This window comes from Podarcis filfolensis, assembly GCF_964270895.1.
Source record: "Podarcis filfolensis genome assembly, chromosome: 6".
In the NCBI taxonomy this organism is placed as follows: Eukaryota; Metazoa; Chordata; class Lepidosauria; order Squamata; family Lacertidae; genus Podarcis; species Podarcis filfolensis.
Window position 1 is genome coordinate 96,157,522 of NC_139609.1, and position 26,101 is coordinate 96,183,622.

The 26,101-nt window shown below is 46.0% G+C and overlaps 2 protein-coding genes across 5 annotated transcripts in view; one reads left to right on the top strand and one right to left on the bottom strand.

The window, feature by feature from the left end:
* Positions 1-4,007: 4,007 nt before the first annotated feature.
* LOC310764583 (bactericidal permeability-increasing protein-like) overlaps positions 4,008-26,101 on the top strand; it is a 48,589-nt gene continuing 26,495 nt past the window's right edge. The window contains exons 1-3 of one of the 4 annotated variants that reach the window (XM_083618839.1): positions 4,008-4,526; positions 24,329-24,476; positions 25,533-25,647. In XM_083618839.1, coding sequence (XP_083474965.1) covers positions 4,515-4,526; positions 24,329-24,476; positions 25,533-25,647 — 275 coding nt within the window. In that variant the 5' untranslated portion in view covers positions 4,008-4,514. Of the gene's footprint in view, positions 4,527-9,105; positions 9,111-15,327; positions 15,578-23,890; positions 24,104-24,328; positions 24,477-25,532; positions 25,648-26,101 lie in introns of those variants that run through there. The other 3 variants (XM_083618842.1, XM_083618840.1, XM_083618841.1) reach the window with 3 other exon arrangements.
* On the bottom strand, positions 7,094-7,457 carry LOC310765269 (protein S100-A6-like). The gene has a single exon (XM_083620044.1). The coding sequence runs from the start codon at positions 7,379-7,381 to the stop codon at positions 7,109-7,111; it is 273 nt and encodes a 90-aa protein (XP_083476170.1). The 5' UTR covers positions 7,382-7,457; the 3' UTR covers positions 7,094-7,108.

The window sequence follows — 26,101 nt, forward strand, 5'->3', positions numbered from 1 at the left end:
CCCCATCCTACTTATCCTGGTCTATGACCATGATAAAGATTTGATTGATTGACTTGTCTGACGCACCATCTATCCTTTCCACAAGTGTGGGCAGACCTCGAGAGGGGCTTCCATCTTTCCGCGTTCAGGATGTTCCACTTGAGATTAGGGTGTTACAAAGTTCTTGGTCTACTCTGTAGAGATTGTGACTGGTTTCATGGGAAGGAAGCGGTTTTCTTAACTTGGACACTTTGTCCCAGGCTAATAAAGGCTTTTGTGTGCAGAGGGGAAAGAACAAACAGGATGTGGTATTTTATGCCGGATTCAACTTTCTAAGAATTTCACAGCCTTTTTTTTTTTAAAGCCATCTCCCATCACTTAGGTCTGCCAAGATATGCTTTCATTTATGTATTTATTCGGCTTATATCTTGAGTTTTTCTAAGGACCTCAAAACAGCCAAAGTGAAAGGTTCTCTACCTCCCCTTTTATACTCACATTGAGCCTATAAGGAAGGTTGATTCATTAATTTCAAAGATTTATAACCCACGCTTCGCTGATAGCCAAGCAGGGTGCAACGTGCTGTGAATTATAGCAACCATCAATAAAACAAGAGAGCAGTTTCTAAAAACATGACATCAGCAAAGGCGGGCAAACTCTGTAGGTAAACATATGACCTGTTCATTGAGCATGCAACCTGATTTGCTTGCACAAAACGTACACAGTGCTTGCACTATGCCTGGTCTTCATTGAGCATGTCATTGGAATTCCACTCAATATTGATCCAGAGCAGATTCCAATGTATGGCTAGCAGAGTAAAAACTTAAACACGCTGCAGGATTCCCAAAAAATAGACCAGAGGCAGTAGTCCCATAGACTGCAAGAAGACCAAACCTTTCCATTCTTAAGGAAATCAGCCCTGTATAGTTAAAGCTATGGTTTTCCCAGTAGTGATGTAGGGAAGTGAGAGAGGGACCATTAAAAAGGCTGATCACTGAAGAATTGATGGTTTTGAATTGTGGTGCTGGAGGAGACTCTTGAGAGTCCCATGGACTGCAAGAAGATCCAACCTCTCCATTCTGAAGGAAATCAGCCCTGAGTGCTCACTGGAAGGACAGATCCTGAAGCAGAGGCTCCAAGACTTTGGCCACCTCATGAGAAGAGAAGACTCCCTGGAAAAGACCCTGATGTTGGGAAAGATGGAGGGCACAAGGAGAAGGGGACGACAGAGGACGAGGTGGTGGGACAGTGTTCTCGAAGCTACCAGCATGAGTTTGACCAAACTGTGGGAGGCAGTGGAAGACAGGAGTGCCTGGCGTGCTCTGGTCCAGGGGGTCACGAAGAGTCGGACACGACTAAACGACTAAACAAAAAACAAATTAATATTTCATCCAGCAGAGCTTTGCTGCTACTGAAGGCAAATGAGCATAATGGTCACAAATCAAATACGTTCAGGACTGGCCCTGTCCATAAGAAATCCAGTTGCAGCAGACGTCACTTAAACTTACAATAACTTATAATAAGTCTGAACCTTAGCACTATATACAGAACACCACACCAGAAGGAAAAAGAGATAGAAAAGAGTGAAACCCAGGCTCCTTCTGGCCTTATTATTATAGTCAGCATGACCTTGACAGAAAGAGACAAGAGAACCAGTTCACGCCAGCTGTACTCAGCTTCTCTGAAGGAATAACCCAAACATCATGAACCTTCTGTTTGCTTCTTTTGCACAGAGAAGCTTCCAGAACCCTCTTGGATTAATTAGAATAGGAAAGATCTCTACACATTAAATCAGTACTTTCTGCACCAAGAAATGCAAGCTGACAGAGCCTGCAGTCAGATTTGCTTGCAGAGAGGTTATTCCAGGCATAGGCAGACTTGGCCCTCCAGATGTTTTGAGACTACAACTCCCATCATCCCTGACCACTGGTCCTGTTAGCTACGGATGATGGGAGTTGTAGTCCCAAAACATATGGAGGGCCGCGTTGGCCTGTGCCTGAGTTATTTGACAAGGAGCATCCATCCTCGTTTGCTTGCAGGGTGCCTACACATCTTCCCGTTAATTGTTCATCCATTCCAAACTTTTTAGGGATTCTGTAGCCGCAATTCCTGCATTGCAGGGGGTTGGACTAGATGATCCCTTGCAGCCCCTTCCGACAGTTTTAACGACTCTATGACCCCCCCACCTAATGTAAAATGAAGCTGCCCTGACTGTTGCTGTTGATGGGTGGCACTCAATCATCTATTCAGGTGGAGAAATCACAGCAGATTGAGAGGTCTTGCCCAATAAGGGCACTTCCCCAAAGGATCTTGTGTTTTGCAATGAGGAAAGTCATGGATAGGAGTTGCTTTGATTGCAATGTCACCTTAGCTCCCTGCAAGCAGCTCAGAACAAATGTTCCTTAGCCAACGTCATCTAATCTCGCAGCAAACAAATTAGGATGAGGGCTGCACCAGCAGCTTGGCTGGAAGTCACCCTTGATCAGGTTTCCAGAATGTCTAGGGAAGAAGTTGTGCTTTTTATTATTATTATTTTTAAAAATTGCATTTTCCAAAACAGGAACAGAGAGCATATTTAACCCCCCTCCCCTTCCCTGTCCCCCTTACAACTTCATACGAAATACAACATGTATACAGTGGTACCTCGGGTTACAGATGCTTCAGGTTACAGACTCCGCTAACCCAGAAATAGTACCTCGGGTTAAGAACTTTGCTTCAGGATGAGAACAGAAATTGTGCTCTGGCTGCATATATATACCATATGACTTCCCTTCCACATTTTCCCTGGTTCCTTTTGCTTTTCTACTACTCTGCATAATCCACATCTTTTTAATCATCCAATACTCTTATCTATTTCATCTCTGCTGGTTTTACATGAGACCTGCTAATCTGTGTATTTGTCTATGATGGTCCTTGAAATAGTCAATAAATATTGTCCATTCCTCCTTATATGCCTTATCTTCGTTTTCTCTTATCCTGTTCGGTCAGACCAGCCAGTTCAGCATATTCGAACATTTTACACTGCCGTTCTTCCTTAGTGGGTACTAGACATGTTCTCCAGCTTTGTGCCAATAAGGTTCTAGCTGTGGCGTATAGTAATAAACTCTTGTTTTTGGGAACTCCATTATTACCATCCCCAAGAGGAAAATCTCAGGTGTTTTGGGGGAAGTTTTTTAAAGCATCTTTTTTCATTCATTGTATATTGTTTCCCAGTATTCCTTAATTATTTTACAGGATCACTACATGCGAATAAAAGATCCCTCAATTTCATTACACTTCCAACATATACCTTTTTCTTTTTTAGACATTTTCGCCAATCTGATTGGTGTTAAATACCATCTGTGGGCCATTTTCCTCATATTTATTTCCCACAACTTTTCCCATAATTCAGAGAAGAGGCGATTTTGAATTCGGCAGGATATTTAATTTTTTTTAAAATGCTTTTTATTGGTGTTTCATTTAATACAAACAAACAAAATACAGTAAAATTCAACAATCATTTACCCACATCCCCCCCCCCCACTCTGCTGAGCATTGACTTCCCTCCCTTCAACAGGTTTTCTTATGTCAGTTACTTTTCCACAGTTCCTTATTGTATCCAATATCGTAAGATTTATTCCAGTCCTGCCACTGGCAGGATAAATCCTACAGGGCAGTGTCTGGTGGGATTCACCTTTGGGGTTTATGCTGCCCGGATAGCTCCAGTTTCTCTGGAGAGAACAGCAAAAGATCAGGCCATCTAGGGCTGCCATATTTCAAAAAGCAAAAATTCCAAAAGTCGTTGAGTTGCAGAGCAAAGCCATCACAACTATCACCCACAATCCAACCGCTCCTCTACAGCTTAAATGACAGGTGTCGCCAGAATTGTTGACACTTATTTAGGTTTGACTTCCTCTTCGTCCCTTGAATACATAAAGAAAACAGATGTTGAAATGGGGTTCTTTATTACCCAAGGCCTAGGAAAACGTGTCTAAGCAGGCCCAGATGTTATGGAATTAATCCCGTTCCCTAATTTCAACCCCTAAACCACTCTGCTCCGTGAGACGCACTTTACCAGCCACCATCACCCTTTCCTGGAAATCTCTCCTTGAGGCCATGTTTGGTTTGTCAGAGGGCGGCTCTTGACAGGTGATGAGCCTTTGGGATGGTGGCGGCTGGGAGAGTTTCTCTGGACACAGGAACTGCTGGAACCCACAGCAAAGACAACTTGCAAAATGCCTAGATGTGGTTCTAGCATCGCCCTCCTCTTAAACCAACTTTGGGGTGTCGGTGACTCAGCCGGGGAGGAAATGTCTTTTGGGAAGAAGAGTCAGCACCAATGGAGACTTACTGGTCCAACCAGATTGGGGGAAAGCTTCGCAACCCGTTGGAGAGGTGTGTCCTTGCCAGGATCCTGCCTTGGTTGGGAGCTACCGGTTGGACTCCTTCCTAGCAAGATGCCCTCGGGAAGCAACAGGCAGGTACCTGAACAGGTGTGTTGACAACTCCTTCCATTCATCCAAAGGTTTTTTGGGAAGACTGCAATCGCACCTCTGACCATGGGGCTCCAGGTGAGTTCGTCAACGGTGGGACTTACCAGAATCTGAGGCTCTTTTCATCGTGACTCGAGTCCTGAAATTGCAGCAAGGATCTTTCAGCTCCGGGCTGTCGAGGGCAGCTGGCAGACCAGCCTCCGACAATTACTTAATAGCTGTTGAGGTTGAGAAGGAACATTAATCACCGGCTGCGCTGAGTGTTTCAAGCACAAGGTGAGGGAGAATTGCGATTCTGCCTTTTGTGTGCTTTAAAGCCTGCTGAAATAAGTGAGTTCACAGTGCAATAGCCTCTTGGGTGTTTACTCAGAAGTAAGTCCCACTCTTCTTCACGGAACTTACATCCAGGAAGGTTGGGTGGGACTGCAGCTTCAGTCCATGCCAGGTGGCTCTAAAAGAGGAATAGATAAATTCATGGATGGCACAAAACTTTACCTATGTCCAAAGAGGAGAGAAAACCCAAGATGTTCTCAGTTAGGGCATCAGTTTAGGATGTTTATTGTGTGCTTGAATGGGACAGATTGGCTCTATATTTGTGCTGAATACATTTTAGACTATTTAATTTGGTACCCCTACCCAAGACTATAAATTTGGGGTGGGAAGAATTGCTGGACCTACCAGATTCTAGGATCTATCTTCTCGTTCTGTCTTAGCTACAAAGAAGAATCCTGTACCTTGGAAGGACGACAATGGTAGAGCAATGGGTGACTTTGGAAGCAGGAGGTCACAACTGTTGCTGTTGTACCCCCTGCCTATCCAGCTGGGATGCCCCAATGTCATCTCCAGGGAGAGAACCCTGCTTGAAATTCCGGAGGGCTGCTGCCAGTCCGTGTAGACAATATTGTAGCAAGATGGGCCAATCATCTGACTCAGTGTAAGGCAGGTCCCTGTGTTGTTGTCTTTATGGCAGAGACTCAGGAGGTCCACCAACAGACCTCTGAGGGTCATCTAGTCCAACCCCCTGCAATGCAAGAACCACGGTTGAAAAATCCCTGACAGACAGCCACTCAACCTCTGCTTAAAAGCCTTCAGAGAAGGAGAGTCCGCCACTCTCTGCAAATCCATAAGCAGCAAATTGCAATGTCAGAGCAGAGTCGGTCAGTCGGGAAACCGCTTCTTTTCAGCTGACTAGGTTGCTGCAAACTTTGCCAGCCTCTCTCTGTTCCATCTGAGGGAGTTTGGGTGCCTTTTCCCTTTGATCAGCTCAGTTTCCAACAACGAACCCTGACACAGACCAAGATTTCGCCACGTCCTTTTCTAACCAGAAGGTATCTTCTGATTGGTCATTGTCAATTGCATGAACATATCAGACATCCAGTCCGGTACGTTCCTTGCCACAGCAGCAAAAGCTGGGATTCACTGGAGCCCAAGACTCAAGTGCAGCCCAGAGCTGGGGTGGAGACTACCAATTTCTCACAACTTTCTTGCAAAACCATTTTTTTTTAAAGAATTGCTTCCTCCACCCACTGAACTCCCATGCTGGTACCTGATGTTATCTCCTTCAACTGAATTTGAACGCCAAATCCGAAATGTTGTCAAATTTCAAATTTGTGCTAAATTTGTTTGCGGCCTTACACTCCCTGCCCCACAAAAAATTAAGAACAGGAGCTCAGCCTTAGCTAACCTCAAGTCAAGTAGGAGTTATGAAGAGAGAAGAATGTGCAGAATGCTTTGGAGGATGTGTCAGGGATGGGGCCGTAGCTAGTCATTCTGTGACCAGGGAGATTTAGGCTTTGCCTAGTGGAGTGAACACTAGGGAACGCTAGGGACGCGGGTGGCGCTGTGGGTTAAACCACAAAGCCTAGGACTTGCCAATCAGAAGGTCAGCAGTTTGAATCCCCGCAAGGGGGTGAGCTCCTGTTGCTCGGTCCCAGCTCCTGCCAACCTAGCAGTTCGAAAGCACCTCAAAGTGCAAGTAGATAAATAGGTACCGCTCCGGCGGGAAGGTAAACGGCGTTTCCGTGCGCTGCTCTGGTTCGCCAGAAGCAGCTTAGTCATGCTGGCCATGCTTAGTGTACGCCGGCTCCCTCGGCCAAAAAAGCGAGATGAGCGCCGCAACCCCAGAGTCGACCACGACTGGACCTAATGGTCAGGGGTCCCTTTACCTTTACCTAGTGGGCTGAAGCAATGCATACCAATCTGCTTTGTCTGTCTGTCTGTGTTTTACATGCCACACCAATATCTGAGCTGAGAGGCTCCAGCCAGGGTTCAGTTTCCTTGGAATGAAGGCTAACTGAGACTTTAGGATATATGGTTTTATTTGCACACATATACAACCTGAGCATAAGATGGAGAGTGTCGCAGAAGCAACACCGCAACAGATCTTGTGCACGCTTCTCTGATTCCGTTGAACAAGCTCTACTCAACTGCTCCAGAGATCTTGTCGAAGCAAGGTGGAACCACATCAAAGAGGCAATCTGCAACACAGCTGGGTCTTCCTTTGGCAAAGGAGAGATACAGACCCCCAACTGGTTTGGGGTTGACCTAAAGGACATGGAACTTGTTTTGGTTTTTTACAAAACTTAAATTTTATTGGACGTGAAACCGCCTACAGAGGTATAATCCCGAACCACGACACATCGCCCCACCAGGGTGTACATTTACAAACTCAAAGCTTCATTGTGAATCATTGCCAGGGCAACCAGGAAGGTGACATATTCCTGGAAGTTCACCAGTTGGTCCCCACTGCGGTCCAGATCTTTCATTAATGCCAGTATCTCTGCGTCCTGCAGTTTCGGTCCAATGGTGAGCTCCTTCTGTATCACCTCCTTCAATTCCTTCTTGCTTAGGGTGTTCTTATCGCCATCCTTGCTGGCGTATTTGTGGAAGGTGGCAACCAACATGCCAATAGCTTGGTCAAGAGGTGCTGCCATGGCGAGAGATCAGAAGCAAGAGGGTCCAGTGCTGAGTGGCAGGAAGCGATGGGGAAAGTGTTCAACATGGAACCTGTTATCTCTGCAAAGAGGCTCTCCTGAACGTCAAGCTTGCAACCTGCCGAAAGATGCTTGCTGTGCTGAGAAGGGCGATGCCCAACAGATTGCCAGATGTTGTGCCAATGACTACTGGCTAGAGTTGCGTCAGAGCATCCAACTCGCTGGGGACACTGGCAACTTTTGGAAAATGCACGAAGGCACAAAGAAAGCCTTTGGACCTGCAGTTGGGAAAACTGCACCACTGAAAACCTTGTGGGGAGAGATCCTTGCAGTCTGCAGCAAGCAGATGAAGCAATGGGCAGAGCACTATCCTGCACTCACAGGAAAACACAGCCTCTGACACAGCAATCTGGACGGAATCCCAGCAGAAGTTCTGAAAGCTGTCTTAAATTCCTCCCCCAGGACAACACCTCCACAGCCTCTTCCTTTTGCAGTGTTGGGAACAAGGGTCCATGCCACAAGACACGCACAATTGCAGCATCGTGACCCTCTACAAGAACAAAGGTGACCGCTGTGATTGCTACAACAACCATGGAATCTCCCTGCTGAGTACTGTGGGGAAAGCTTTGGCCTGGGTAGTTCTCAACAGATTGCAGTCACTCACAGACAGTCACAATGCAACTTCAGAGCTCAGAGGTCAACAGTCTGCATGATTTTCTCCCTGTGCCAGCTGCGGGAGACCAGAGCCACCCCTTGTACAATGCCTTCATCAGCCTGACGAAGAAGAAGAAGAAGAAGAAGAGTTTGGATTTGATATCCTGCTTTATCACTACCCTAAAAGGGGACGCTGGTGGCACTGTGGGTTAAACCACAGAGCCTAGGACTTGCTGATCAGAAGGTCGGCGGTTCGAATCCCTGCGACGGGGTGAGCTCCCGTTCCTCAGTCCCTGCTCCTGCCAACCTAGCAGTTCGAAAGCACGTCAAAGTGCAAGTAGATAAATAGGTACCTCTCCGGCGGGAAGGTAAACGACATTTCTGTGCGCTGCTCTGGTTCGCCAGAAGCGGCTTAGTCATGCTGGCCACATGACCCGGAAGCTGTACGCCGGCTCCCTCAGCCAGTAAAGCGAGATGAGCGCCGCAACCCCAGAGTCAGCCATGACTGGACCTAATGGTCAGGGGTCCCTTTACCTTTAAGGAGTTTGAAAGCGGATAACATTCTCCTTTCCCTTCCTCAGAGTGTTTGTTGTGAGGGAGGAAGGGAAAGGAGAATGTTATCCGCTTTCAAACTCCTTAAAGGTAAAGGGACCCCTGACCATTAGGTCCAGTCATGGCTGACTCTGGGGTTGCGGCGCTCATCTCGCTTTACTGGCTGAGGGAGCCGGCGTACAGCTTCCGGGTCATGAGTGAGGCTGAGAGACTTCAGAGAAGTGTGACTAGCCCAAGGTCACCCAGCAGCTGCATGTGGAGGAGCGGGGAATCAAACCCGGTTCACCAGATTACGAGTCCACCGCTCTTAACCACTACACCACACTTGTTGACCTTTGACTCAACAAGATAGGGCGGCCTCCTTAGCTTCGCAAGATGATTGTGTCCTTCCATGTGAAAACCTCATCCTCGGATGCCTTCCCGATAAAGAGCAGTGTGAAACAGGACCATGTTCTTGCCCCAACTCCCTTTGGCATTTTCTTCTGCCTGTTGCTCTCAAATGCCTTCTGCTCAACTGAAGAGGGTGTGTACTTTCATTCAGGGAATAACGTGTGTGTGTGTGTGTTCAACCTGGCACATCTCTGCACCAAGACAAAAGTGTTGGGGGCCCTTATCCGAGAGATGTTGTTTGCAGATGATGCAGCCTTGACGGCGCACTCTGAGGAAGCTCTCCAGAGACTCACCAAACATTTTTGCCTAAGCCTGCAGGGAGTTCAGTCTTACCACCATCCTTACAAAGACCAACTTCATTCATATATATATATATATATATATATATATATATATATATATATATGTATGTATACACACACACACATTTTTGTTAGTTTTTTTACATATCATTTTCAACCATCATTTAACATAACTTCTTATCTTATACAATATTTTAGACTTCCGTCAACAACCTCTGATGATTTTCCGTTCTTTATCACTTATTCTGCATTTCTTAATTTCTCTGTTACTTTTAATTATCATTAACTAATAATTCTCTTCATAGTCTTTCTTGTAATGTTTCAAATAACCCTCCTTACAGAACTTCTTGCAGTCTTGCTAGTGTAATCTGCTCATTACAGTTGCTTTTCAAATAGTTCATATAGTCATTCCAGTCTTCTAAGAATCTCTGGTCCCGCAGGTTTCCAATCCTTCCTGTTAATTTATCCAATTCTGCATAGTTCATCAATTTCATCTGCCATTCTTCTTTCGTCGGTAATTCTTCTTCCTTCCATTTTTGTGCCAGTGATATTCTTGGACGAAGACCAACTTCTTGGGTCAGGACCTTGCCATCAGCATTGGTGACCTTGAGGTGCCAGAAATGTCTTGCCTACCTGAGTTCCACCATAATCTGATGGGTCCTACTCAGTGAGCAATTACCCACAAGACAGCCAATGTGGCAGAGTGGTTAGAGTGTCAGACTAGGACCTGGGAGACCAGAGTTCAAATCTCCATTCGCAGAACCCCAAAGGGTCCTCTAGTCTTGCAATGCAGAAATTCCTTGATAGTCCCAGGAATCAGCCTACTTCACAGGGTTGCTGGGAGGACCAAATGAGGAAAGGGAGAACCATGTATGCCCCTTTTAGCTCCTTGGAGGAAAGGCACAATATGCCACAAATAAATGCCACAAATAAATAATAAATAAATCCCCACTATGTGAATATAAGGCGTGCCTGAGAGTTGCGTCCAACGTGAGTCACTCTCGGAGCAAGCGTGACAAACTTCGGTCCTTGGATCTCAGAGGCCCTCCTCTGAGTATGAGCACAGTGGTACCTTGGTTCTCCAACGCCTTGGTACTCACACAACTTGGAACCCAAACACTGCAAACCCAGAACTAAGTGTTCCGTTTGTGAACTTTTTTTTCAGAAGCCAAACATGCTCTGATTTGAGTTCCACACTTCTGTTTTGAGTGTTATGCTGAGGTCTGTCTGTTTTTTATTTTGTGTTTTTGTGGCTCTTTTTTTCTTTTTGTGACTGTGTGGAACCCAGTTCAGCTACTGATTGATTGCTTGATTGATTGATTGTGTGACTGTAGTATATTGTTTATTCCTTTCATTTTATGGATCAATGGTCTTGTTAGATAGTAAAATTCACACTAAATTGCTGCTTCAGGGGTTGTTTTTAAAAGTCTGGAATGGATTACAGTCATACCTCATGTTACGTTTGCTTCAGGTTGCGCGTTTTCAGGTTGCGTCCTGCAGCGACCCGGAAGTAACAGAACGGGTTACTTCCGGGTTTCGCTGCTCGCGCATGCGCAGATGCGCAAAATGACGTCACACGCATGCGCAGAAGCAGCGAATCACGACCCACGCATGCGCAGACGCACAGACACAGGTTGCGTTCTTTTCAGGCTGTGAACGGGCCTCCGGAACGGATCCCGTTCACAACCAGAGGTACCACTGTAACCCATTTTGCATTACTTTCTATGGGAAAGCGTGCCTTGGTTTTGGAACACTTTGGTTTTGGAACGGACTTCTGGAACGGATGAAGTCTGAGAACCAAGGTACCACTTTAACACTGGATCCAAGCCGGAGTCGTGTTTTTCAAAAAGAGAAGCTAAGTGTCTGAAGGAGGAAGCGAGGAATCTCCCCAAAGGGTCCCCTCTGTGGTTCCAGCCTTCCCTGCTAGAGAGGGAGGGGGGCTTCCCCAGGCTGCTTGCTAAGTCAGCAGCACAACTGACTCCAGAGCAGAAGGTGTGCAGCTTGAGTCTGAGACCACAAATGACGGGGGCATTTCTCTCCTGAAATGTTTGGCTGGCTTCCCTTGCAGACCTGACACACAGGACTCTGCAGGCCTTGGAGATGAGAGGGTCAAACGAGGGCAAGGTCAGATCAGCGGTGCAATGATCTCTTTCTCCACAGAGAAAGAATCATAGAATCATAGAATCATAGAGTTGGAAGAGACCACAAGGGCCATCGAGTCCAACCCCCTGCCAAGCAGGAAACACCATCAGAGCACTCCTGACCAGTGGCGTAGCGTGGGGGGTGCAGGGGTGGCGGGCCGCACCGGGCGCAACATCTGGGGTTAGGGCAAATCCATGGGTTAGGGGGCGCAAATCCACGGGTTAGGGGGCGCAAATCCATGGGTTAGGGGGCGCAAATTACTTGCCTTGCCCCGGGTGCTGACAACCGACGCTACGCCACTGCTCCTGACATATGGTTGTCAAGCCTCTGCTTAACGACCTCCAAAGAAGGAGACTCCACCACACTCCTTGGCAGCAAATTCCACTGTCGAACAGCTCTTACTGTCAGGAAGTTCTTCCTAATGTTTAGGTGGAATCTTCTTTCTTGTAGTTTGGATCCATTGCTCCGTGTCCGCTTCTCTGGAGCAGCAGAAAACAACCTTTCTCCCTCCTCTATGTGACATCCTTTTATATATTTGAACATGGCTATCATATCACCCCTTAACCTCCTCTTCTCCAGGCTAAACATGCCCAGCTCCCTTAGCCGTTCCTCATAAGGCATCGTTTCCAGGCCTTTGACCATTTTGGTTGCCCTCCTCTGGACACGTTCCAGTTTGTCAGTGTCCTTCTTGAACTGTGGTGCCCAGAACTGGACACAGTACTCCAGGTGAGGTCTGACCAGAGCAGAATACAGTGGCACTATTACTTCCCTTGATCTAGATGCTATACTCCTATTGATGCAGCCCAGAATTGCATTGGCTTTTTTAGCTGCCGCGTCACACTGTTGGCTCATGTCAAGTTTGTGGTCAACCAAGACTCCTAGATCCTTTTCACATGTACTGCTCTCAAAGAGGGTGCTCAGAACCAGTGAAATATATTTGGGTGCCCAAATGATGATACCCCTTGCAAAAAATGCTAGAGATCTCTTTTAATAAAAAAAACCAGAGGCCTATCTCCTGGAAGTTACAGATTTGGACATTCCGCAAAAAATGAAGGGTATCTTTTTATATGCCACGGCAGCCGCGTGATTGGGAGGTCTTGTTGTGCAAGACCTCCCAATCAGCTATAGTTGCACATCTTGGGTTTGCAGGCGTCTGATTGAATCCCACCTGAAGATAGAGACAGTCAGGAAGTGTTTTGCAATTCTGGTACAGTGGTACCTCGGATTACAGACGCTTCAGGTTACAGACACTTCAGGTTACAGACTCCGCTAACCCAGAAATTATACCCTGGGTTAAGAACTTTGCTTCAGGATGACAACAGAAATCGCGCAGCAGCAGCAGGAGGCCCCATTAGCTAAAGTGGTACCTCAGGTTAAGAACAGTTTCAGGTTAAGAACAGACCTCCAGAACGAATTAAGTTCTTAACCCGAGGTACCACTGCATTCAGGAGGCAAGTCTCTGACTTAGATTGAGACAGAACTCTTGCCTAGGCAGAAATGGGATTCTTTCTCACAAAAACAATTAAACCTGATGGTGTGCAGTTTCACTTGCTAATTACACAACAGGGCTATGTATATTTGATGCAATCTCCAGTAATTGGCACCTGGAGAACCTCAGTTTTCATTCTATTTCTCCCCTTTTCTTTTAAAAAAGAAGAAGAAGAGTTTGGATTTGATATCCCGCCTTTCACTCCCTATAAGGAGTCTCAAAGCGGCTAACAATCTCCTTTCCCTTCCTCCCCCACAACAAACACTCTGTGAGGTGACAGATAGGTAGCCGTGTTGGTCTGCCATAGTCAAAACAAAAAATTTTTTCAGATACACCGGTGTATCTGAAGAAGTGTGCATGCACACGAAAGCTCATACCAAGAACTAACTTAGTTGGTCTTTCAGGTGCTACTGGAAGGAAAAGAATTTTTTTTGTTTTGTCTGTGAGGTGAGTGAGGCTGAGAGACTTCAGAGAAGTGTGACTAGCCCAAGGTCACCCAGCAGCTGCATGTGGAGGAGCAGAGACGCGAACCCATTTCCCCAGATTACGAGACTACCGCTCTGAACCACTGCACCACACTGGCTCTCATTTCCGGGGTGCGCACTATCCTGCGCTATCTCTGCAGCTTTCTTATGGCACCTGGAAGCGTAGATTTGATCCAAGGTGGGAAGAGTGCGCCCAATTATTCTCTCCGCAGTCTTTACAACCCTGGACAGCACTGTTTTTCCCCTGACTGTGCAGCTCCCAGACCACACACACAGACCATAAGTTAATACACTCTCCACGGTGCAATGGTAAAATGCCATCAACAGGTCCTTTGAGAGATTGTTTTTCCAGAGGATTCTCAGAAAATATAACCTCTGCTGTGCTCTCTTCATCAGGTCTTTGCTGTTTTCTCCCCAGGTTAGGTCATCTCTCAACTCCATTCCCAGAAATTGAAACACCGAGACCTGTTCCCCTCTCAGACTCCCACTCTGCCCCCAGTCTGCTCATCACCTTCCTCAGCTCAGTTCGCTCGAAGGCATGGCCTGATGCAGAATGGTCGCTGCCTTCCCCTGACTCCTCCTTGGCATCCTGCCATCAAGGGGGAGCGTGGGGTGCCCCCCCAGTCGCGGCCTTTGCTTCTGCAACACGGTGCACTGCATGCAGCTCATGCTGGAAACTTTGAGGGCAATTGCTCCCCAAAAGATCAACAACTTGCCGCCGCCAATCATCCAGATTTTCACTTCTAGTTTAGGGTTTCATTTTCTTTCTTTTTAAAAATTTTTTATTCATTTTTCCTTTTTCATTCATTATATACATCTCAATTTCTCCCCCCCCCCATTTTTTTTCATTTTATAACACAAACAGAAAAACAAACAATACAAACAGATTCTTGTCTTATCTTTATTTTTTCTAAACATTGTTAGGTGGGCTTCCCCAAGTCCCCCCTATCTGATTTTCATTTTACCTCATCTTTAGCATAATTTCTAACCATTTTTTTTATCACACTCACTATAACCATAAAAATCTTCACATTTTATCGCTTACAAATAATTCTATTTTAAAATACACTATCTTCTACTTCTAATCTTACAGCCTAAATCGACTTCCAAAGCTATTCTAAGATTTAAATATTAACATTTTTTTTTCAAATTTCCAATCTTCCACTGTCTCTTCTCTCTGGTCTCAGAGTCTCCCGGTTAGTTTGGCAAGTTCCATCTAGTCCATACATCTCAAATTCTTAACATTTACTATATATTCCTCCTTTGCTCCCCTCCAAGGCTTCTCTCCGCTTTTGTTTTGTTTCTATTTTCACCCACTTTGCTGTCTCTTAACAGAAAAAGTTATTAATAACATAACACCAAGCCTATAAACATAAAAGTAACAGTAAATACAACATCCTATTTTGCTATCTTCTAAACACTTTCTAATGCTAATAATGTGAATGTTTATTTCAATCCTCCCATCGAGTCTATTGACTTTCTTTGTTTCTGCAAATATAATATGAATTGTTCCCAATCTTTTTCAAAGTCTCTGTTGTCTTTTTCTCTTAGTCTACCTGTCATTTTTGCCAGTTCCACATGGTTCATCAACTTCTCTTGCCATTGTTCTTTCATTTTCTTAATTTTGGAAACAGGGGTCGTCTTATACATGGGGGCGTCTTATACATGGGAAAATACGGTATACTTTTCCCCCTGGTTGCTCATCAGGAGTTTAGACCACGTCATTGCATATTTGAATTTAGGATGAATATTATTTTGCCCGAAGCTTCATCTCGTTACACTTCCTCGTGCTGAACCTGACATGACATTCATGTTGCCCACAAATGTCGAATATATTGGGCAACTTTCATCTGTGTCAATATGAAAGACAATCGGCCTTTCGTCATCCCTCCAGAGTTCCCTCGGTGATAAATGATGTGGTTGGATTTTCTCACAAGAGAGAGAACACCCCAGAGTACAACGCCCGGATAAAACAATCATCACTTCCTTTCTTCCTCTCTGGTGGTGTGACTGGGGATGGGGAACTGTGGGGGATTCCATGGGCCCCGGATTGACGAATTACTGTCAATCACTTGCAATATAGGGAAGTCTAGGAATGGCGGGGAAGAATTATAAAGGCTCCAGGAGGGTTGATAAGATCATCGGATAGCGTCCAGCTGATCCTTTGGAGCTCAAGACTCTCGTAAGTAACACTTCTTCAAGATTTGGATTCTAGGATTTCAGGAGCGCTGGTGGCCCAACTGACTGGATAGCCCACCTGGTTACTTGAGGTGGCAGGGCTTCTGAAGGTTTGGTCAAGGGAATGTCTCCCCTATGGAGAAAGATTGCAGAGTTTGGGACCTTTTACAGAAAAGGAAGAGGAGACATGATAACAGTCTCTAAGATGATGCATGACAGAGAAAAGTTCTTTTCTCTCTTTCACAACACTAGAACAGTAGTTTTCAACCAGTGCGCCGTGGCACCCTGGGGTGCTTTGAAGGATGGTCAGGGGCACCTTCTTTCCTTCCCTCTCTCCTCTTATGCCCTCTTGCGTCTCTGCCTCCCAAAGACTTGCAGGGCTGTTTGTTGCAACAGCCCCGGCTACAAGCTCCGCAGGCGAATGGTGCCTCTGGGACTGGCCAGGGGCTGCTGGATGCCAGGAGCTGAGATTGCATTGAGATATGCAAGCAAGTGGGCGAGGGAGCCCAGTCCGCCAGCCCTTGCTGGCTTGAGAGCAGTACATGTGAAAAGGATCTAGGAGTCTTGGTTGACCACAAACTTGACATGAGCCAACAGTGTGACGCGGCAGCTAAAAAAGCCAATGCAATTCTGGGCTGCATCAATAGGAGTATAGCATCTAGATCAAGGGAAGTAATAGTGCCACTGTATTCTGCTCTGGTCAGACCTCACCTGGAGTACTGTGTCCAGTTCTGGGCACCACAGTTCAAGAAGGACATTGACAAACTGGAACGTGTCCAGAGGAGGGCAACCAAAATGGTCAAAGGCCTGGAAACGATGCCTTATGAGGAACGGCTAAGGGAGCTGGGCATGTTTAGCCTGGAGAAGAGGAGGTTAAGGGGTGATATGATAGCCATGTTCAAATATATAAAAGGATGTCACATAGAGGAGGGAGAAAGGTTGTTTTCTGCTGCTCCAGAGAAGCGGACACGGAGCAATGGATCCAAACTACAAGAAAGTAGATTCCACCTAAACATTAGGAAGAACTTCCTGACAGTAAGAGCTGTTTGACAGTGGAATTTGCTGCCAAGGAGTGTGGTGGAGTCTCCTTCTTTGGATGTCTTTAAGCAGAGGCTTGACAACCATATGTCAGGAGTGCTCTGATGGTGTTTCCTGCTTGGCAGGGGGTTGGACTCAATGGCCCTTGTGGTCTCTTCCAACTCTATGATTCTATGATTCTATGATTCTATGATTCTATGGAATAATGCGACTCATGCAACACATTGGCGATTAATATACACAGAACAATAATTATACATTCTTTATCAACCTTCGGAGAAAAATACAAAACATCAAACAAAGCCACAGAGACTTGCAAACTACCCAACCTAAGATGAACTTATAATGTCTGGTTTCAATAGATTTTTCAAATGCTTAACTCAGTCTTTTAGATAAGTTCATGAAGAGACCAACAAAAGGTAAGTTAGGTGTTATTCATGATACCGAGAGATGCTAGTGGAGCTGTAAAGGTAAGATAAAGGGACCCCTGACCATTAGGTCCAGTCATGGCCAACTCTGGGGTTGCGGCGCTCATCTCACTTTATTGTTCTTGCTCCAGAGCAATCTTCATCTTCTCAGGTGGTCCATCATCTCTGTAATTTCACGGAATTAGTTGGAATTAGCTGGCTATGTTGGTCAGGTGTGTCTGCTTGGCCTGCAGAGGGCATCGACTTTTTATTTTTTGCGCAGTGAGAAGAGTCTTGCTGGGTCGTTATAAAATTATAGAAAAGCTGTTTGCATATGAGCTCAGTGGTTGCACAGTCCATACGCAGAGCCACACATTCTCAGATAGGAAGCCTTGGTTCAGTGGTAACTTTTGCTCTGCCATTGGTATAAATGGATCCGCACCTGAGACTCTAGGGAGCAGTGTTACAATGTATCCCTGAATCAAGCTTTTGCTATCAGGATGGTAGACTGCACCTGAGAAAGAAGCTCTCTTTTGGCCTTGAGAAGCAAGGCGAGAGATTCCATTGCAGTAACTCAGGGAACAATTGCAGCACCTCTTGCTAAATCCTTTGATTTAGCTGCAAATCTTTCCCATCCACCCTTATCTATACTATAAAGTTAAAGGAGACAGCACCAGACTCCTTCTGGAAGTGCAAAGCCAAGAGATGATAACTTCTTCCTTTTCCCTCCACCCCCATAAAAACCAGTCAAGAGCTTTCAATGGCCTGAGGCTCCCCTCTAGAAGTTACTGCTTCAGCAGAACTATTGCCTCCTTCCTTTTATAAATAAGAGACATGATAGCAAGGCAGTTTAGGGCAATCTTTATTTCCAGATATGACAGGCACCAGCTATCTGCACTTTCTGGAAACAATTCTGTCAAGAGGAATAGGTCTCTGCCCCTGGCTGTCTGCTCAGTATTGCTTTTAAATTTGCCTGCTATTATTTGCTGTGTTGCTTTAAACCGTTCTTAGCTGTTATTTGCTTATTTCATAAAATGTATATACAGTCGTACCTTGGAAGTCGAACAGAATCCATTTCAGAAATCTGTTCAAGTTCCAAAACATTTGGAAACCAAAGCACAGCTTCTGATTGGCTGCAGGGAGCTCCTGCAGCCAATCGGAAGCCACGCCGGATGTACAGCTTCTGAAAATCATTCGACAACCAGAACACTTGCTTCTGGTTTTGATCGTTTGGGAGCCGAAATGTACAAGTTCCAAGGCATTTGGCAACCAAAGTAGACTGTACTTTGTTGTTGTTGTTTAGTCGTGTCCGACTCTTTGTGAACCCCCTGGACCAGAGCACGCCAGGCACTCCTGTCTTCCACTGCCTCCCGCAGTTTGGTCAAACTCATGCTGGTAGCTTCAAGAACACTGTCCAACCATCTCGTCCTCCGTCATCCCCTTCTCCTTGTGCCCTCCATCTTTCCCAACATCAGGGTCTTTTCCAGGGAGTCTTCTCTTCTCATGAGGTGGCCAAAGTCTTGGAGCCTCAGCTTCAGGATCTGTCCTTCCAGTGAGCACTCAGGGCTGATTTCCTTCAGAATGGATCGGTTTGATCTTCTTGCAGTCCATGGGACTCTCAAGAGTCTCCTCCAGCACCAGAATTCAAAAGCATCCATTCTTTGGCGATCAGCCTTCTTTATGGTCCAGCTCTCACTTCCATACATCACTACTGGGAAAACCATAGCTTTAACTATACGGACCTTTGTTGGCAAGGTGATTTCCTCAAAGCAGTTTACCAAAAAAGGATAAAACAATAAAATTATCACTCTCCAGGGTGCAAGCCTGGGCGGTGTGTCTGGAGGTCCTGGGCTGGCCAGATGACAAGACTTCCTGGCCTCACTGATGTTGTCCAAAGAAAAGTAGAGCAATATGTTTGGCACCAGTTTGGCTGCAGGAGTTGCAGGAAGGAGGCATACAAAGCACCGTCCAATCAATTTAGGGACTCCACTCTGACCTTGTGTATGGTTTTCTCCTTGGCCGCTTTCCTCTGCCCTTCAGATAAACTGTTCCCCAGCTACTAAGTACAGTACTTTCTTTTTATACTAATAGTGGCACCTTGATCTCTGCCTGGTAACAAATCAGCAGCTGGGGCAGACCTGTAAAACCTGACAGGGTCTCACTCCTGTCAGCAATTGGGCTGCAGCATTCTACATCGCAACAGCAGCTTCCGGGTGAAGCGCCACGTGCAGGACAACACTTTTCAATCTGATGATACTGGGATAGAGGTTGTCCCTTAAAAAGGCTTGCTGGAAATAGACAGTCTTCAACAGATGATAGAGGTGGCGCCTTGTCTGGTCAGTATCTACAGACCTCCTGATAAGACGGTATCTGCAGGGTGCCTTCTCCTGCAAAGCACAATGGCCAAGGGGCCATATAAGTAGCTGGTTCTTTTTGCAGTGGCATCACAGGGTAGCAGTAGGACGCTCCAGTGAGTGGTTGGACCATTGTCTTCTGCATCAAGGGCTGGAGCACCTTCCATCTAAGACACCCTCAGCTCCAACACATCAGGCAGCTGCTTTGCAGAAACACGGACAGGTACTCATTCCTCTGGCTACAAGTCCATCAGCTGGCAGAATTCTCTCTCTCCCCTCACCCTGCCTTCTCCTGTCTTCTGTTTTTGAGCCTGACCAGGCCCCTGTCATCTTGGGGTGACACGACCCCCTCTTTGCTGTGCAAACCCTTCTCCTCCTTCTCCTTTCCTTGGCTGAGGCCACATTCACACCAAACATTTAAACCACTATGATGCCACTTCAAAGCGCCGTGGCTTCCTCCAGAGAATTCTGGGAGCCGTAGTTTGCTAAGGGTGCTGGGAGTTGTCGGGCGGCCTCAGTTCCCCTCAAAGAGAGACAGTTCCCAGAGTTCCCTGGAAAGAGAGATTGGCTGTTAAACCACTCTACAAAATACGTCTCTGTGAGGACAACAGGCATGTGCTATCTCTGTTTTCAGTGAAGGTTTTCTGTATCCTTGCTTTTTGTTGGTCTGCGTATTTTATATAATTGAAATTGTACGCCGCTTGGAGGATTGTTCTGTTTTCTTTTTGAGCAAGGGGTATACAAATTTTCTGATTAATATAAATAAATAAGCATGTTGGCACAGATTCGCAGAGACTTTGGGGAGGCATTTTCATAGAATCATAGAATCATAGAGTTGGAAGAGACCACAAGGGCCATCGAGTCCAACCCCCTGCCAAGCAGGAAACACCATCAGAGCACTCCTGACATATGGTTGTCAAGCCTCTGCTTAAATACTTCCATATTTTGCATATGGTCAGAGGTTCTCATATCACATTTCCAGGAAGGAACTGTAGCTCTGAAAACAAATCAAATAATTCTCTCTTTAAGTCACCTTGTGAGGGTATATGCCCTGAAAGACAGAACAAAAAAAATAATATTGTGATGTTGTTGTTACTTTAGAGGGGAAATTGGTTTGGGGTTTGAGTGGTTGAAGTAATGGAATTTACCTTTAAAATAAATATTACACCAAGTGTTTCATATGCCTTCTAAAGGAGTGATTTGTTCACTCCTCTTTAGAAAAAATAGAATGCATGGGTTTTTAAACAACTTCAGGGGAGGTAAATGTGCCGATTCTGCAAAACTTTACCTCTGTGGGTGCAGCTTCTGGTGCTACTGGTTTATCACTAGATTACACGTTCAGGTGTGTCTGGAAAGCGGCCGTCTGATTTGCAGCACAAATGAATTTCTATATCAGCTGGGTTTTTATAAAAGGCAAAAAAAAGCTTCGCACAGCTCATACTTAAACTATGGAACTTGCTCCCCAAAGGGGCAAAAATGGCCCCCCACCAAGATGGCTTTAGGAAGATTGGGGGAGAGGGCTATCGATGGCTATTTGCCATGAGGTTTTCCCTCACTTAGAAGCAGCAGTTTCTATGGTTACAAAAGTTGGGTGCCTCCCCCTTTCTCTGCCGAATGGTAGCAAGATCCAAGGGGGTTCCTGGCACTCACATGTGGTCTGTGTTCCTTTGGAGAACTGAGACACAGCGGAGACGGTCGTAGCTTTAAGAAATGTGGTTTATTCACCTATTTACACCTTCAGTCTGCGTGGAGGGAGGTCAGATCTTACAGCATGGCCATTTCAAGAGGGGCTTGCCCCACACTGCAGTGCAACACTTGAATCAAAAGCATGTTTCCCAGCCTGCCTTCAGCCATCCTGCCCAAGATGGATCTCTCCTTTTTCTCTCCCTTCCTTCTTCCCAGAACACCTTGCTAAAGAATCTCTTTCCTGTAGCTTCAAACACACACACACCATGACCTTGGCAACATCTGTCTCTCCAGGCCAAAAGATTTCTCTCTGATGGCCCATCAACCCCTTTTGTCATGTTAACAGATTTGCTCTTCATCAGGCCAGCCAGACTGGTTTGCATCAGCCAGCCCTGGGAATCCTTCTGTGGCATGGCTCTGCAGATGGTACTTTCATCCATATCCCAATTAATCATAGAATCTTAGAATGGGAAGGTTCCTAAGGGTCATCCAGTCCAACCCCCTTCAATGCAGGAAACTCAGCTAAAGCATCCATGACAGATGGCCCCATCCAACCTCTGTTTAAAAACCCCCAAGGAAGGAGAATCCACCATCTCTCGTGGGAGTCTGTTCCACTGTCAAAAAGCTCTTGCTGTCAGAAAGTTTTCCCAAATGTTCAGTCGGAATCTCCCTTCTTGCAACTTGAAGCCATTGGTTCGAGTCCTAACCTCCAGAAAAAGAGAAAACAAGCATGCTCTTTTTTCCTCGTGACAGCCCATAAGATATTTGAAGATGGCTCTTATATTTCCTCTTAGTCTCCTCTTTTCCAGGCTTCTTCTTCTTCTTCTTCTTCTTCTTCTTCTTCTTCTTCTTCTCTTCTTTGGCGATCACTCGTAGCCGAGTAAGATTGTCCTCCATGAACACGTTTTTAACATTGAGTCAGTAAGGGACTGTGGAGGCCAATTCTGGACCCACACGTCCTTCCACAGAGGGGACATTGGTTTCCAGGCGGGAGCTGATCATGGTGTGGATTTGCCAAGCGTGCCTTCCTCCTAGCACGTTTCTCCCTTGCGACCGTTGATGGAATCTTTCGAGGAGTTGGAGATGGCGTTTATAAGTGGTCCATGTTTCACAAGCATATAGTAAGGCTGTTTGTAGAATAGCTTTGTAAACGAGCATTTTGGTTTCCCTGTGAATGTCCCGGTCCTCAAACACTCTGCACTTCAATCAGAAGAAAGCCATACTCGCAGAGCTCAGACGATGCTGGATTTCAGCATCAATGTTGGCCCTTGTGGAAAGATATGGTAACTGCCTAGGTTAGGAGAAGTGATCAACATTTTCCAACGTTACACCATTGAGCTGGATTTGTGGTGCGGCAGAGGGGTTATTTTGTACTTGTTGGTGCAGCACTTTGGTTTTTTGGATGTTGAGTGATAGGCCAAGATTTTCGTAAGCTGCTGTAAAGATATTTAGGATGGTTTGGAAGTCATCCTCTGAGCGTACACACACTACGTTGTCATCAGCATACTGAAGCTCTATGACGGAAGTTGCGGTAACCTTAAAGGTAAAGGGACCCCTGACCATTAGGTCCAGTTGCAGACAACTCTGGGGTTGTGGCGCTCATCTCGCTTTATTGGCCGAGGGAGCCGGCATACAGCTTCCGGGTCATGTGGCCAGCATGACTAAGCCGCTTCTGGCGAACCAGAGCAGCGCACGGAAACGCCGTTTACCTTCCCGCCAGAGCGGTACCTATTGATCTCCTTGCACTTTGACGTGCTTTAGAACTGCTAGGTTGGCGGGAGCAGGGACCGAGCAACAGGAGCTCACCCTGTCGTGGGGATTCGAACTGCTGACCTTCTGATCAGCAAGTCCTAGGCTCTGTGGTTTAACCCACAGCGCCACCCGCATCCCTACAGTAACCTTACTCTTTGCTTTACCAGGCTAAACATACCCAGCTCCCTCAACCATTTCTCATAAGGCTTAGTTTCCAGACCCTGGATCCTCTTGGTTGCTCTCCTTTGCACACCTCCCAGCTTGTCAATATCCTTCTTAAATTGTGGCGTCCAGAATTGGACACAGGACTCCAGGTGTGGTCTGACTAAAGCAAAATAGAGTGGTACTATTACTTCCCTTGATCTTGGCACTATACTTCTGTTGATGCAAAATCCTACCGTTTATTAGTAATTTCTAGGGTTTCGGGGGAGTCCCCCCAAAATCTGTAACATAATATCTGTGTTTCATATAATGCATATTGCACCTGTGCTTAGAGACCTGTGCTTGTTGCTGATTTGCTATTGAGCCACATTCAAAGAGTTGCCATTAGTATATAAAGCCTTAACAGTCTGGGACCAATTTACCTGTGAGATCACCTTAACATAACTCTGAACTGCTTCAATATGCAGAATTGGCCCAGTTCTGCAATTGTAAGAACTTGATATTCTGGCAGCTGCGCTTTGGAACTCCCTGCCTGTTGACCTCAATCAGGTGCCTTCACTGTACTCTTTTGCTGCCTGCTAAAAACATATTTGTTTAGGTAAGCCAGCCCAGACATGGAGAAAGAGGCTGAAAATAATACAGTGAGGATGCCTGCTTGAGATCAAGAGGCAGGGAGTTCCAGGTGCCGCCACACTAAATATCAAGTTCTTACAAATGTGGAACGGGTGTTTTGCAGCATCTACATTGGTGTCATCAAAAATATTCAGTACTTTGAGATAGTTCTTGTGCAGCTGTGCTCCTTTGCATCCGTCTTGCCAAATGCAAGATAAAAGGAGATTCAGAAGCAATGCAAAACACAAGTGATTGGGTAGAAGAAGATTTTATTTCTAAACAGCAAGCAATATATACATACCAAGCATGCGCTTCTATCTGCCGCTTGGAAGCCCTCAAGAAGCGGCAAAGTGACTCCACCTGGTAGCTTCAGTTTGCACAGCCCTGCGGCCGATCAGTCCGTGCAGGAGCTTCTGAAAAACTCTGCCCAAACCATCTGATTTTATAGATAGCCACTCACTTTCCCACAATAATTTCCAACATCAAAGAAGCTTTCCAGAACTACTGTATCCTCCACAGGTGATTAAGGCATGGGGGGGGCTGCTCACCTCCTCCCAACTGATAAGGACATTAAAGACTGTTCTCACATCATCAAAGAACTTAACAAGAGCGAGGGAGGGGGAAGGAACAGAGGCAGGAAGGACTCTGTGTTAGATCACTAACTCTCAAAAACATTTTTTTGTCTACCAGGTGCATTTCTCCTACAGCATCGTTTTAAGTACCTTTCCCCCCTTTCTCCTCCAGGTAACGCAGATGACCTTCGCACACACCTTGGGCCTACAGAGGATGCTCTGGCCAATTTCTCTGGCTCTTTTGGCCTCTTGCGTGCAGACAGCCATGGGAGCGGATGGAGGATTGAAGGTCCAAGTGACCCAGAAGGGGCTGAATTATGGTGCGTGACTTCACGGCAGTCTCCGTACTTGGCCTTGAGCAAAATGGAAGGGGGAGATTAAAAAGACAGAGAGAGAGAGTCTCCCAGAAATGCTCAAATTGAGAACTTGTTGGTGCAGAAAGTACTTTTAAAAATGTGATGTTTGCATTAAGGCAGTGGTTCCCAAAGGGGGGGGTGCTACCCGCCTGGGGGGCAGTATTACCTAGTGAGACCCTCAGAGGCAAGGCAGTGGAGTGGGGGCGCAAGGGGTGCAAACGACAGTCAGACTTTTAAAAGTTGCTATCACTGGATCAAGTTCATCAATTCTGTCGACTTAATTAAACTTAAATAGTTTTAATTGAATCAATGAGCAATTAATCGTTACTGCTTTGAAGTTTATTGCGCTATTATCTTCCTTAGTGGGCCATGCAAACTGCTATTCTGGGGGAAAAAGTCTTTTTATAGGGTACGGCAGTGCTTTTTTAAAAAAATAAATGTCATTTTGACTCAAGAAAATCACCGTTTTATAGTTCAAGTCGGGGAAAATAAATACAGGAAATAGACAAAAGTACAAAGATTAACAAAATGTTTAGGGGTATGCACATAGCTGTCAACTTTCCCCTTTTCTTGTGAGGAATCCTATTCAGAATAAGGGAATTTCCCTTTGAAAAAGGGAAACGTTGACAGCTATGGGTATGCGTCCCCCCCCCAGAAAAAAAGGCACTGGGGTTGGGGCACTGGGGATGAGGGGGGTGGCCTGAAAAAGTTTGGGAGCCATTGGATTTTTCCGTGGGGCAAGTGGGTTGCTTGCATGTGTGTATGTATGAAATGGATTTTGTGCAGTTATTTCTCAAAGGTATTCTTCACCTACCCACAGCCCAGGGCTGTCGGTCCAGGAGAACCTCAGAACCTAAGATCTCAGGGCCCAAACCTGAGTTCCAAGGGTGACCCCTTGTGATGTCATGAAGGGTGGGTCCTGGGGATTCTTCCCAACACTGAGCACTGGAGACGGAGGTTAATTGGGAGAGAGGAGGAAGGCAGACCTCTCTGATTCTGCCCCTTTCCCCCTCTTTACAGCAAAGGAACTTGGAATCGAGATATTGAAGTCAGCGCTGAAGAAAGAAACGTTCCACAACATAAATGGTTCTTACACTGTTCCGCTTGCTGGGAAAGTGTGGTATTCTGTATCTGGGTAAGCGAGAGTTTGTGGCTCCCAACCTCCCCTCTTCTTGGCTCCGGACCACCAGAGTGCCCCCAGATACAACCTTCACCCCAATTCCTCCTCGTCGTCTTCCCTATCAGAGCTGGATTTGACTGGCCCCAGGCAGCTCACAGGAAGAATTCCTGAGTTGGGGTGGCTGGAGGGGAACCCAAAGGGCATCTAGACCCCCCTGACCCCAGCGCCTTGCCCCCATGGGGAAAGGCTGTCCCTCTGGGGTAAAGGACGTGCTTCATATGCAGAAGCTCCTGGGCTAAATCTCAGAGCACCTGTGGGGGAGGGAGGTGAAGGGAGTAATTGAAATTGTTAAAAATTGGTATAGGATTTCAGAGATTTAAATTTTTATAAAGATTCTATAACAGAAAGCAGCAAGAAATATCAAGTAAAGGTATTGGCGAGGAGATCAGTGTAAATGAAAACATGAGAC